Genomic DNA, 14,254 nt, shown 5'->3' on the forward strand with positions numbered 1-14,254 from the left:
TTAAGAAAGGTTATTATTTAAGAATCTTAGCGTCCTTTCAAAAACCTGTCTGACCAGTTCTTCTTTCAAGTTTTGCAGAGCTGACCTTTTTTTTTTTTTTTTCTATGCAGGGAGGTAAGATCCCAATACGCTGGACAGCACCAGAGGCGATAGCGTTCAGAAAGTTTACCTCAGCCTCAGATGTGTGGAGCTATGGCATCGTCATGTGGGAGGTCATGTCTTTTGGAGAGCGGCCGTACTGGGACATGAGCAACCAGGATGTACGTTTTAGAAAAAAGCCATATTGAGCCATTCTTGACAATGATTTCTACAATTTTGTTGGTATAGATTAGAATAGATTTAAATACAATTAAGTTAACACTCTGTATTTTCATCAAAATCAGGTAATCAATGCCATAGAGCAGGACTACAGGCTGCCCCCACCCCCTGACTGCCCCACCCACCTCCACCAGTTAATGCTGGACTGCTGGCAGAAGGACCGCTCGGCCCGGCCTCGCTTCGCGGACCTGGTCAGTGCCCTGGACAAGCTGATCCGCAACCCTGCATCTCTGAAAATAGTGGCTCAAGAAGCAGGAGGGTGAGTTTGCGGATGTGCATTCAAAGTACTTGTCAATCAAAGTGACAGTAAATAGGAAGAATGTTTCCCCTTTCAAAATGTTCCTCTCTTAGTGTCTGTTTGGAATTCTAATAATCTCAGGACAGGCATTAGCCTCCTGCTGCCCAATCTTATGTACCACCTTAATGTCCTGCTGTGACCTGTCAGACACTTGCTGGGCCCGTTTCCCTTCCTCCACATTCTGCCTGTCAGCTGGACACATGCAGCAGAGGACACTCCGCCCCTGACAAATCCCATTGTTTGTCCCTGTCTGTCACTCAGCCTCAGATTATACCTCTGCCTGTCGACTGGAATGTTGCTGCAGGACATGTATAAGCTCCTCACTGTTGTTTAGGTGACTGTGTGTGTAAAGTGGTCCCCTTTGTTTCCCTTCTCTGACCCCCAGGCCGTCCTACCCCCTGCTGGACCAGCGTGCACCTTTAGCCCTCTCATCGTGTGCTTCAGTGGGGGAATGGCTCAGGGCCATCAAGATGGAGCGCTATGAAGACAGCTTTCTGCAGGCCGGCTTCAACTCAGTGGACCAGCTGGCTCAGATCACCACACAGTCAGTTCCTATCTTCATTGATTCTTACTAACAATGTCACTTTTCAAGGCCCACTTTTAGGCTGTAAGGTCAGGAACATGGTCTTGTAAACTTCTGGTAGCAACAGTTTCAAATGGACCAAATTTAATCGTCATTTACAATTTCCCAAAGTGTATTTTTTATTTCAATTAAAGACCATGTAACCCTGGAGGGCAAAACTTACATTTAATTTTAACCTCAATCAGATCTTTATCTTACTTTTTTTTTGTTCTTCTGTATAATTCTTTTGTTTTTGTATTTGTGTTCAGGGATCTGCTTCACATGGGAGTGACTTTGGCCGGACATCAGAGGAAAATTCTCTCCAGCATCCAGACAATGACCTTTCGAAACAAGAGCACTACAACTGTGACCTTCTAGCTAACCTGGACACGGCCACCAACAAACAGGAGCAGCCATGTAATGAGAGCACTCTCGGTTCTCTCCTGTTACCCATGGACTCCAAGAGAGACTGGCAGAAATTATAAATCACCAAACAAAACAAAAAAAGAAGAAAACAATGAATACAGAGAAATTTCCAATCAGGATGAGTGAGTCCTCAGGCGAGTCTCTGTCGCCAACAGTGACCATGGGGAGAAAGTGACGTAAAGAAAAAGGACAGATTTTCAGTTTGTGGTCAATGTTTTCATATTTTCCATGAGGGTAAAACCGTATTATTGCGGTAAACCAAGAGGACTCAGCGTTTACAACATTTCTTTAGTACCATGTCATTTTACTGGCTGTTGTCTAGTTGTTGTACCAATAAAAAAAATCACTCAGACGAAGGAAAGAAGAAATGCCAGTGCCAATCCAAGGATTTCAGTGTTCACATTGTAATCATGAATGAAAACTACTTTCACCCTGGGTGTCTTGCATTACATTCCATCTGGATTATGTTACTCAAAGACACCTGCACGTCAAGAGTGATCATGTTAACTGTTGGAATTCACTTCTTTACCATTTGAATTCAACACGACCTCCTCTTTACTCAGGTGTGATGTGTGAGGCAGACTTTGGAGAGTGTTGCTCCTCAGCATAAACAGACTTCCCCAGTTTTGGCTCTCTACTTCCAGCTCTGCACACAGTATATGAAGAGAAGAGACACTGAAACATATCAGCACTTTTGTCATTTCAAAGTGAATTGTAAACTTTAGTAACTCCATGTGTTTTTCTTGGAGTAACGTTGGTTATTTCTACTGCCTGTGTGTCTGCTGGCAGCTCAGTTTCATTAAAGTCAGACTGAACCAAGGACCAAGTGGACTCAGAGACCCGAGAACACTGTAGAATTGGTTTTCTTTGTACACATTTCCTAAAGATGCTATCTGGCCTCAGACTTGTCTGTCTTGATATAACTGATACATTTTTAATTCTTGCTCTGTATTCTCCATCTTTCAGTGCCATTCAGATCTTTGTGTACTTAAATGCCATTTTTATAAAGCAGAAATATTTTACGAGTGATTTTGTCTGATGATTTTCATGAACTTTAAAGGCCTACTTTGACATTTTGAAGATGAGTTTGTTGTTTCCAATCAACAGATACTGTTTTAAAGTTGGCAAGAGTTTTTTCCTGCATTTGCCCCAAAGCTAATTCGTGACACCCTGCTTAGCTAATAGTCTACTAAGCAGCCAGCAGTAGCCTGTCCTTTGTTTTCTGAATGGAATAAGAGGGAACTGCTGTTAAACTAGCACATCACCTCCTTCACATTTTAAAGATCAAAACATATTTTCAGTTTCTTCGTCTGCAAAACAGCTTTGTTTTTCCCCTAAATGTGCACAGCTTAAAGCTTAAGATGAGTTTACAGCCATAGTATCCATTGGTTTTATGGCTAAATGCTGTTTGATTAGCAATGAGCCATCTCTTACTTCTCATTGGTGTGTTATTAATGATGGGTGTGGCTGAAGCAATCCCCCTCTCCCCCAGTCCATTGAAACCTGTGGCCCTATCTCTTGGCATGGAAATCAAATACAGCTAACAAGCTAGTTGTTCAGTAGAGCAGCTCCTCCTCTCTATTTTTAGACTCAGCTTTCTTGTTTTTGTTTGAGCATATGCTGGGTGTATTGTCCATAAAATGCTTTGTTTTAGCGGAAATAATACACAAAGTGTTCCAATTAACATTCAGCATGAATATTCAACTCACATCTAGTGAGTCAGCAAGTATCCAATGGTTTCAGAAGGGAACGCTAACCTCAGTTTCTCTGAGGTTTGACCTGCAGAGTAGCCTCTCTTCAGCTTAAGTTAACCATTTCCCTTAATCTGTGTTGAGTTAGCAAGTATTTATACTGAAGTGCCAAAGCTGCACAAAATGTTAAATCATGGAAAACAACATAAAGCTACAAGCTAAAGGTTGAATCCATTTGTTTTAATTGCTAAATACTGCTGTTTGATTAGCAGTGAGCCCTCCCTTACTTTTCACACTGGGTGTTAATTCCTTTCATCAGATAGGCCTACTGGTTGTTAAGTAAGCAAATTGTTTATGTTTTTGCTCTGAACAAACATTTAAATATGTCCGTATCCTGTATGCAAATCAATACACCGCTAACATGCTATAGCTCATAGCCAGTATTTTAGTAGAGCAGTTTCTCTTCAGGCTCAATGTCTTGTTTTATTTCATCATATGCTGGGTGTGTATTAATGTTGCTAGCTCGGAGCCAGTAGCTAGTATCCATTGGTTTCAGAGTGGAATGCAATAATACTTTTTTGGCTGCTTTTTAATTAGCAGAGCAGCCCCTTCATTTTAATTTAGTAAGCTATTTGCTTTCTTCACTGGAGGAGTCAGCAAAGTTCTCCTTTGTTGCTGAAGCTACACAGTTTGTTTTTAAACATTCAGCCTGGGTAACAATACACGTCCACTAGCTATTAGGCTAGCTTTTAGTTGGTTGTATCCACAGGTTTCAGGGTGGAATGCTCATATTAGCACTGAGATGATGTTTGATTAGCTGACACACACACACACACACACACACACACACACACACACACACACACACACACACACACACACACACACACACACACACACACACACACATTAGACTTACAAGTGCTTGTTGAAGAGGAATAACAGACTTTTGTTCAAAATGTCAAAGTATTTCTCAAAGACCTTGCATCTCTTCGAGGATAATACCAGCCTTTTTGACATGTAGGTCATGTTTAATTTTACCCCTGTAGCTCACATACCTGCAGTGAATTTAGAAAATGAAGCTAAAACATCTAAAAGACACTCAAACTATGTTGAATACAAAATGCACATTTTCTAAATGTTTTTTTTAGCATTCTGTGCTTGTATTCTAAACAACTTCTTCATGCTTGTTTTTCTACGGTTTTAAGATGTTTGAAGTGCAAAGCCACACAATTCAAATGTGGTGTGATGATTTACATAACTTCAAGTGAGCTTGATGCTCACCAACACTGAGGTTGTGTATTCAGTCGAAAAAAAAGACCAAATGAACCAAGCATCTGTGATACCGGATAATCATCCATTCTCTATCTTTTAAAATGCAAATTTAAAAGCGAAACGGCTTGTATTGTCCCGCAAGAGTCTGAGAGATTCCTTGAAGGATTATGGGAAATGTGGTCTTCATATTGAAGATCTGACTAAAACAAGTTTGAAATTATGAATAGATAAAGTAAGGTTTGATTACTGTCCTGTGTGTAGGCTAATCTGTATTCAGTACTCATAATAAAGATGCACACCAGTGTTTACCATGAAGGAGTCACTTTTCAGCTCATTTAAATGTCTGATGCTTATCTAGATATCCAGTCTGAACAAAAAATGTTCCCCTCTAGTGAACAATAAAGCTTGCACAAATAAATGCGGACGTTACTGAAAGTGATATTCCAGATAATCTACCCGGTTCAATGACATGATGTATTGTCCCAATGAACCTGGTGACTTCAGTAACAAATTCACAGCCAAACAAAAACATTACGAAGCAGCTCCCCATTTGAAAAACACACTGTTGTTTCTGGTTTAGTGTGAACCCATATTCTATCCTCAGTTGGATTTTATTCCTGTGCTCAAGGATGTGAGGTAAATAAATCTTACTCTGATCTCTTGTTTTTATCTTTGGTTAGATAATACCCTGCCAGAACTGTCTGTGATCATAGAGAAATGTGTGAGTACAGAGTCTAATGGGGTATGTTTTTCCAGCTTCTTTGTGGCTCTTGTTGCAAGCCTCTCATCTACACCATCGCCTCTTTTTAATAATGAGAGCGAAACAGGAGAATGCATGGCTGAGAAATGACTCTCAATCCCCTCTACATCTCCAAGCTCTCCTGACTTGAAGCCTTTTCCTCTTGCCTTCTGTTACTCCAGGGAGCCTTTACCCCCCCAAGGGCTTGAAGCTTGTCCTGTCCTATGTTTCCCTTCCTGGTCCTCAGCCCTTTTAATCATGGAGAGATGTTCGTTTCTCCTCCTGTGCCTCGGGCTGAGTGCAGATTATAGCGCAGTATAAGCTTAAACTCTCACACACCTTTTTTTCCTCCCCTCTCTCTCCTGCCATCACCAAAACTTACCATAACCAGGCAAAGCTGCAAGGGTGTCAGTAAGTGTTTAGGTTCATTGATTAGTGTACTTTGATAATCTCTGTGTTACTGGATGATTCTTGTTCTTCTTCTACTGCTCGTGTGTGGGCTCTCCAAGTACAGACCTGCGCTAATCTAGTTTCAAAGTAGTGTAGATAAATAACAATGAGTAACTGCTTTTTTAAAATCCCACAGCGTGTTTTGGTGTGTATGAATCTCTGTGGCAGTGATTCAGAGTTTGAAAGAGAGAGTAGGGCATTCATCTCTGGTTTCTACTTCTGTCAGTGCTTTCTGTGACCTCTGACCCCAGTGTATAGTACAAATCTAGCCCCAGCTTTGTCTGTGTGTGTCTGAATGGCCATTCATTAGACCAGGCCGACCAGGTTTTAGCATTAGGTGGATTGTGTCATTCCCCTCGCATTCCTGTGTGCATTCAACTGTTGAGTGTGCATGTGTGTGTATGTGGGTGGTTGGATGGATGGTAGTGGTGGGTGGGGGGTTAACCAGTGGGACAGGTATATGTGTGTTTGCAAGCAAAAAGGGGGGGGGGGGGAGGGAGAGAGAGAGAAAGCTGGGATAAGAGAAAAGCTGAAATGGTTTCACTCTGTCTGGAACAGTAAACAGCAGAGAAAATCATCAGAGTGTGATCCTGCATCAAATGAGCAGAGTTAAAGGTGAACTTCAGCAATTTACTGTGAGGCTTGTGTAGAAGTTAGGGGACTCCAGAGAGACACTAAAAGAAAAGAAAGGAACAATGTAAAACAGCCATGTACTCAAAACATCCAGAATCTTACTTTCTAGTTGGTGTCAAGCTTCAAAACTAAATATCCTTCAATCGCATTAGGCAATTCAGTCACATCTCAAATGGCTTTCAAGGACAAATTATCTTCTGCTTCTTATGAGTGCATATTCTTTCCACAGACGTAAGGTGTCAGTATGCTCCAACTGAACTGCTTCTCAGACGGTCCAACAGCACCTGAGACTTCCTTGCCCTCACATTTCTGATGATGGAATTTAAGAAGGCTGCATCTAAAATGGCAGCGGCGGGGCCAGGTGTGCAGAGATGACAAATGAGCAGAGCTTTGAACTCAAGCTCCCCCTTTTTTTTTCTCTCTCTACACAACAGCTAATTTTAGTGAGGCTATGAGAGACTCCCACTAAGTGTGCAGCACCTACCTAATTTTGAACGATCCTTTGATCATGCAGCTCTTAACGACCGATGGCTTTTCTTACTCAATCTTGTGGGGAATTACAGAGCAGCCAGGACAATTTTTTTTTTGTTTGTTTAAGATTTATGCGCTTTGATTTTATTCAATAGGACAGTGGATAGAGGAGGAAACTGAGGAGAGAGTGGGGAATGAAATGCAGGAACGGAGCAAAAGGTCGGACTTGAATCCAGACTGCACGCTTCTTTATCCTCCTTACATGTGCTGCAAACAAACCACTAGGACATCTGCTCCCTGACATTTTGGCTTCTTTTGGAAGTCAATCTATGCTAATAAAAAATCTTCATAAATAGATTTTACGAGGGCACACCCTATACCATAAGAGTTGCACATTGTGAGGCATTTTGATGTTACAATATGGATCGTGATTGTCTTATATAATATGCTAATAAAATACTCAAATGTTCCACTTTGGATTTAAAAAATTATTTGTTTGGGTTGTTCCTGTAATATTTTAAGTGTTGTAGTTTGTGTTTGGTATACACTACAACAGTGTTTGCTAGCGTTAAAACGTTCCTTTAGCTAACACAACCTTCTCTGTTCTCTGACTTTTTAATGTTTCCTCTTGAAATATGACCAGATCACTCCTCTGGAGTTTTTACTGTTCATTTTCTTCGTAGTTGCTGATCAAACTAGAAGCAGATGATTCACAACAGTTGTAAATATGTATGATTAACAACCACAGTAGATGAAATGATAGCAGCTCAGGATATGGTCAATACCCCTCCTTTAATAGTCAACTCAACCAGTGACAACATATGGGATTGTCCTTGAATGCAAAAAGTTCTTATTGGAAACCACTGACTGATTCACTTTCAGTTTTCTTTTTAGATCTGCAGTATAACTGTGATTTTCTTACCAGCAGAAGTCCAAAAATAGAGAGTCAGATTTGAGATAGTCATTCCTGTGCCACTTTCCCCTGCACTCCAGCAGCACTGATTTCCTTCCTTAGATGACTTGCAGACCATTTTATCGAAATAGCCCAATATTTCTGAGCAAAATCCACCCGGCAGCCAGCTCAGATTATTCCTCACCTGTGTACGCAGCGTGATGGTGGAGAGAGGCGGGAGGCACACGGCTCAGCAGAGCTCTTCCACTCTGTTTCGTATTAAATGTGATCAGTGGGAAAGTTGTCACTCCCCGCTGTTCTACAGCAGATCTGTTGACTTTTCTGTATCTCGTGCCAGGCCATAGCTGTAAATAAGAGTTTGTTCTTAGCTGAAACACCTGGTCAAATAAAGTTGCACGCATTTAATTATACTTTCAGTAGCAGTACAGTTTGATTGGATTTACTGTTGCTCTTTTCATCATGCATCTAATCCTGTAATCTTGTGTAAACCTTTAGATTACCGGCCCCTGATGTCCCCTCTGTGTTATTATTTTCATTTGTTGCAGCAGAGTATTCAAATATTGTCATATTATCTCCTCCAGGCTGTCACCACAAGAAATACTTCCAATTTATGTGTTGATCCTGAATTAGGGATATATTTCCCCCTCCCAACTACAGTTATAGGTTTGTGTCCAGCCTGTTTCTTGTCTCAGTTTGCTTGTAAAAATTGATTTTTCATGAAGCAGAATAGTTTTCCAATACATATTATGACTCCCTTTGTCACAGCTGGTATCCACCTCTCCTCCAGCAGACTTCAAAGATCAGATCATGTGTTGGACGGCGGTGTTGGTGGGACAAGGAATGCAAATATGAACACCTTCATGATGAGTGAACGGCCCCTCTAAAGGTGTTTGTAGGCCTCTGCTCTGTCTCAGCTTTCAGCACACACACAGCAGCCGTTCGTCTACCCCGCAGTGCCCTTTTGTTTTCCACCCAGCTGAGATGTGCTTGTTGCATTCTGTGAGGAAATGAAAGAAGTGTGACCTGCCCTGCTTCTTATCCTCTTTGTGAGAGTCAGACCATATTCTGAAACTCAATCTGAAGACTAGTACGCTAAAGGGTGAGGTAAACGTAGGGGGGGGACGATCAGATTTCTCTGAAAGTCAAAAGAAGCACATACAAAGATGAGAAATGGCAAACATCTCTAAAGATGTTTCTGATCAGTGTGATTGATTTTCCGTTTGAACAGGGTTTATTGAACTCAGATTGATGAGTTTACTCTCTGCCTTGGTGCTTAACCTCTCCCACAGGCCTCACCTCCATGTGCTAACTCAACCTGACTCCTGCACACCTCTGAACCCAACCAATATAAATCTGTACCATCAGCTGAAAAAATGTCTTTCTAGCAGAAGTCAGCTCTTCACAAACTTCAAAACAGAGCAGCATTTTCTTTCCAGCAGACAACGTTCGGAGACGAAGTCTAAAGAACTTTCTGGATTTGGAGACATTTCAAAATAACATCTAAGGGTTTCTGTTCGTGCTGCAGCAAATCCCCCGGCTTTGTCTGTTTGTTCTGTTTGTCATGATTATAGTGAAGTCTGGTCTTTATGTTTGTATTGTGGTCATAGCTGTTTACCTCAACTGGATTTCCCCTTCTGTTTTCTACATTCAAATTAAAGATCAGCAACCGATAATCCAAATGATCAATTTCCATCAATGTTTACCAAGTAAATGAGCAGTAAACAGTGCTTACTCAAATAAACAATTATATGAACACAAGTGACTGCACAGGGAACGGATTTAGCTCTTAAATGTAGTCTCTTAAATGAATATGTAGGCTACCTTATTGCATTAATGCAGCTCCCCAAACAGCCCATAGGTTACACCCCCCCCCCCCCCCCGCCCCCCCCCCAACACAAACTGATTTGTGGACCTGGTCAGCCTTGTTTGACTAAATGACGTCCATCACTTCTGTTGAAATTCACTATAAAAACATGACCACTCACGTTCAGTCCTGACCCCGCGAACAAGATTTCTGGGTTAACGTGACATTCTGCAGGGCAGGCAGGATCGTGTGTGTGTGTGTGTGTGTGTGTGTGTGTGTGTGTGTGTGTGTGTGTGTGTGTGTGTGTGTGTGTGTGTGTGTGTGTGTGTGTGTGTGTGTGTGTGTGTGTGTGTGTGTGTGTGTGTGTGTGTGTGTGTGTGCGTGTGTGTGCGCGCATAAGAGAGAGACAGTCTGTGGGTTTCCCTCTGAGTCGCTGCACCTTTGTCCACCATGTGAAGAACCCACATAGAAATGTGAGGAAGGAGAGCATGTGGTTATGATTTCAGCAGCATCTGGATGCAATACAACCAGCTTTTACAAACTCTATATGTGTGCAGTAATCAAATTACAGGAATAAAGTAACTGTAATTTATCTTTGGCATACTCTTCAATTTAACCAAGTGCTTATGCAACTACAGCACCCAACACCCACCCCTTCAAACACATAAGCTAACAGACCCAGTCAAAGATTTAACCCCCAAAAACAGGCATTGACTTTATTCACTGTGTCATGAGCGCCCTCTTGTGTTCACATAGTCAAGTGTCACATGTTTTGTTTTTTTTTTCTTAACTGATAGAAAATTGTTTTTCACCATTACCTTGATTATTTCTTGAAATGGGCTACAACCGAACTCCCCAGATGATCAGACATGGATGCAGGATGCAGTCAGTGCAGACTGTGTGTGTGTGTGTGTGTGTGTGTGTGTGTGTGTGTGTGTGTGTGTGTGTGTGTGTGTGTGTGTGCATGAATGTATGTCTTAGCATTTTGTTGTAACCCGAGACATCAGCCAATCAACTTCACAATCAGAAAGTCTGCCGTCTGAATCGATAAGCTCGTTTCACGCATGCAGCAGGTCATTGACAGCTTCGTTTATTCACAATGTGCGCCTTGGAAAAACTGCAGGAGAGTGTCTGTCTGCGCCATCGCCTCCACATATATGAAGGCAAAAAAAAAGCATTAAGAGCAGTGATCGTGTAAAATACTGGAAAAAAATCGGTCTGCATGAATTTCATAGGATAGGCCAATGTAAATAAATGCTCTCACTTCGGTGTGACATGCAGGTGTTCCACAGCATTTTAAGTACTGACAAAACGTGAACGTGTCATTCAAACATGACAGGAATGTATTACTTAACGCCTTAAACTTGTTTGAAATGTTGCTTTTTGTGAGTCGCTCTCGGCAGCTCTAATTGGACTACTTTGAGACGAGTGCTTTGCTCTGCCGCCCCCTGGTGGTCATGAGAGTACTCAGCATCCGAAAGGAAAGCAAAGTCATGTTTCACTTGGCCGACCACATGTTGGGGTTTAGATAGGATGTTAGAGGAGGCGTTCAAAACTTTTATGTTTTCACTAGATTTGTAGAAATAATAAACACAACACAAAACAAGAGTGAAGACAATACGATACATTTCAAACACACAAAATCAACAGGAGAAAATGTGTCAATCCAGTTCAACCCTACTAAATACAAATAACATTCAAGGCCATTTTAAAATAGCTGAAGAAAGATACTGCCATCTAACAAGAAATAATACATAAATAATGATCTATAGACTATTAAAAAAATAATAAGAGGGGAAAAAGATAAGCAGTTAGGTAAACTTAAATTCTAAAATCCCCTATTGAGTTCAACAATTGCCTGTTTTTAACATTGCCTGTATTTTCTCTCCAAAGAGCACATCATTTGTCAGTAGCTCCAGCCTTCGCTTTATTTTTAGAATACAGAATGTAAATATTTAATTTGTTGGCTGTGTGGAAATCAGCGTTCCTTTGTCGTCCTTCAGAGGAATGGGCTGTAATTAGGTTTCAGCATTTAAAATTCTTTGTGCACTTTTGGTCATTAATTCTAAAATGAACTGTACTCAATCCAAAGTCTTATCTTATTTCAGGACATTGTCTGGAGGGCGTTGCAGTCAAGGGGAAGGTTAAAACAAAACATTAGTAACACTTGAGAGAACGGTGTGCTTCGTAAAGGGGAAAAAGACGTTCAGAACCCCACAAAATCATAATAATTTGAAACTGTTCATCCAGAAAGAACAACAGCATTTGTTGTTCTTTCATCAAGCAGCTGAAAAAACAGAGATGTGTTATCATTGTAAAAGGAACAGACAAAATCCTGACTTGCTATCAGAGATTATGAATTAAGAAATATCTTCATTTTGGATTCAAAGTAAGCTAAACGTTATTCAGTCCCTGACATTTACGGTCAGTCACTGCAAACAAATCCCCAGGAATGGTCAAATCAATCTGATACATCCTTCAATAAATCAATCGATAGATCTTTTTATTTTTTTTAAATAGCACCCAAACACAACAAAAGACGTCTCATGATACTTTACATGGACAGACAGTAACATAAACAACAACAGAAAATCAAGACTGATAATAGTATTGCTAATAATAAGAGAATAACTAACTAATAATAATGATAATATACATTTGACAATAAGTAACAATTGCAGAGTTTGTTTCAATCACATATGCAGCTGGCAGTCGGAAACCAGAATTCACAGCAACCAATCAGACGATGCATAAACTGTAATTAGTAACAAATAGGCTACCGTACCAATTACACATGAATACATACAAATAGCGAGGCAAAGGGAAAGACAGGCGTAACATAACTAAGGGCTAGTCTAAATCTGAGCCAGCCCTCCCTATACGTTTCAACAAATAAGGAACGTTTTAAGCCTACTTTTAAAACTAAAAAATGTTTCTGCCTCCTGCAGCCTGACTGGTAGATTATTATTACACAGGACAGTGGACTAGCTGAAAGCTCTACCTCCCATACTACTTAGTTGGACTTTAAAGTAGACTATAGGTTGCATATTTGTAGAGTAGTAGGATTTTTTTTAAATCCTATTTTAGTTTTTACAGGGAGCCAGTGATGAGAAGCTTATAAAAGAGAGATACGGTTTGTTTTCCTAGGACTTGTTAGTACAGGAGCTGCAGCATTTTGGTTCAGCAGTCTTTAGAGACTTGTTAGAGAAACCTGATACTCGAGAATTATATGATGGCTGACAAGGACAATCAACCTGCAATTGCCCAAACAATTTACATTATGAAAAACTTGCTAAAAATTCAGAAATAACGCAAAAACCCCCCCCCAAAAAACACAGGCAAAATTCCAAAACACATGCAATGACGGAAACAACACATTACAGAATACAGAAAATGCTGAGAGAAGCCCCCTCAAAAAGTTAGAGCTTTTGACCACTGTCCTGGCAGTTCTTAATGTTAAGTGTCTGGGGTGTTGCAGGCTGGTTGCTTGCTCCTGTTGTCCACTGAATTGCATACATTGGTTGCACCATTGGATTCAACATTGTATAACGGTGCACGTGGGTGAGTTAAACTGAAGCCGGGGAAAAGATCCTGAACGACACGTGGTAAAAAAAATGCCTTCATCTGCAACAAACTCACCTCTCTGACAAAGAGTTGAGCTTGCCACCCTCACACTGCTGTACAGTATGTACAAGGTGGCAAAAAATAGCCTGACTCCATCATGTTTGTGCGCTCCATACTTCTGAGTTACTATACTGTCAGCTCGGCTAAATCTATCTTTGCACAGTTATGCAACCCTTGACTAAAAACAAATTCCACTGTTCCTGCCCAGATATCTGACAGTTATACAAGATCTTCACACAAACATATACCTTTCCACCTACAGCACATCACAATAATCCCACACCTAGAGCAGGCCATTATACACTCGCTGTGTCCTGGAAACACTTGGGGCTGTAGTGTAAACTGAAGATCAAGCCTGACCTCCACCAGATGCCTGTGTGACTGTGGTCAATCTAAAGAGAGATTATCGGAGCTTAATCCCAGATGATCTCTGCTTCTGAGAGCCTCTGCAGCCACGTCAGGACGAGTGCCTGTGTGGTTACCACGACAGCTGGATGAAGATGAAGGAGCAGACAGACGCATGAATGGATTCTCAGACAGTCAATGAGCTGGCCTCTTGTTTACTGATGCGCCTCCATTCATTCACTGAACATTTAATCCCATAGATTCATTCCTTGACCTCCAGAGTATGTGCAAACATTCCCACCAACTTTATAATAGGAAGTACGTATCAATGACTTACTTTCTATTTGAACATAGAACATTTTTTAAATCTAAATGGAACATTTTGGTTGTTTCTTGTTGGTAGATGTCAATACAAATGACATTTTTTCTGTATTGGTCTTAAAACTTGGATTTAGCAGCTATACATGTGGGAGATTAGAAGATGGATGTCTTTGCATGTATGGTTGAGAAGATAAGTAATCCTCGCCACAGGATTTCATAAATCCATATCGATGTTCTCTGTCTTTATTTCCTTCCATTTTTTTCTACGCAGATGATGCTATATTCTTTTTTGATGAACTGGATATCAGCGCCAAAAGATTTGACTTTCCCCTCCAGTGGGAAACAGTTCACACATTTTGTTATCCTTTATTGTTTGTGTCATAA

General features: G+C 40.8%; 1 protein-coding gene across 1 annotated transcript in view; it reads left to right on the top strand.

The window, feature by feature from the left end:
• Window positions 1-4,885, top strand: part of ephb4a (eph receptor B4a) — a 43,375-nt gene extending 38,490 nt beyond the window's left edge. The window contains exons 14-17 of the mRNA XM_065963273.1: window positions 111-260; window positions 384-577; window positions 1,002-1,160; window positions 1,448-4,885. Of these exons, the coding sequence (XP_065819345.1) occupies window positions 111-260; window positions 384-577; window positions 1,002-1,160; window positions 1,448-1,556 (612 nt within the window). The 3' untranslated portion in view covers window positions 1,557-4,885. The remainder of the gene's footprint in view (window positions 1-110; window positions 261-383; window positions 578-1,001; window positions 1,161-1,447) is intronic.
• Window positions 4,886-14,254: the final 9,369 nt, after the last annotated feature.

This window comes from Labrus bergylta, chromosome 14, assembly GCF_963930695.1.
Source record: "Labrus bergylta chromosome 14, fLabBer1.1, whole genome shotgun sequence".
NCBI lineage: Eukaryota > Metazoa > Chordata > Actinopteri > Labriformes > Labridae > Labrus > Labrus bergylta.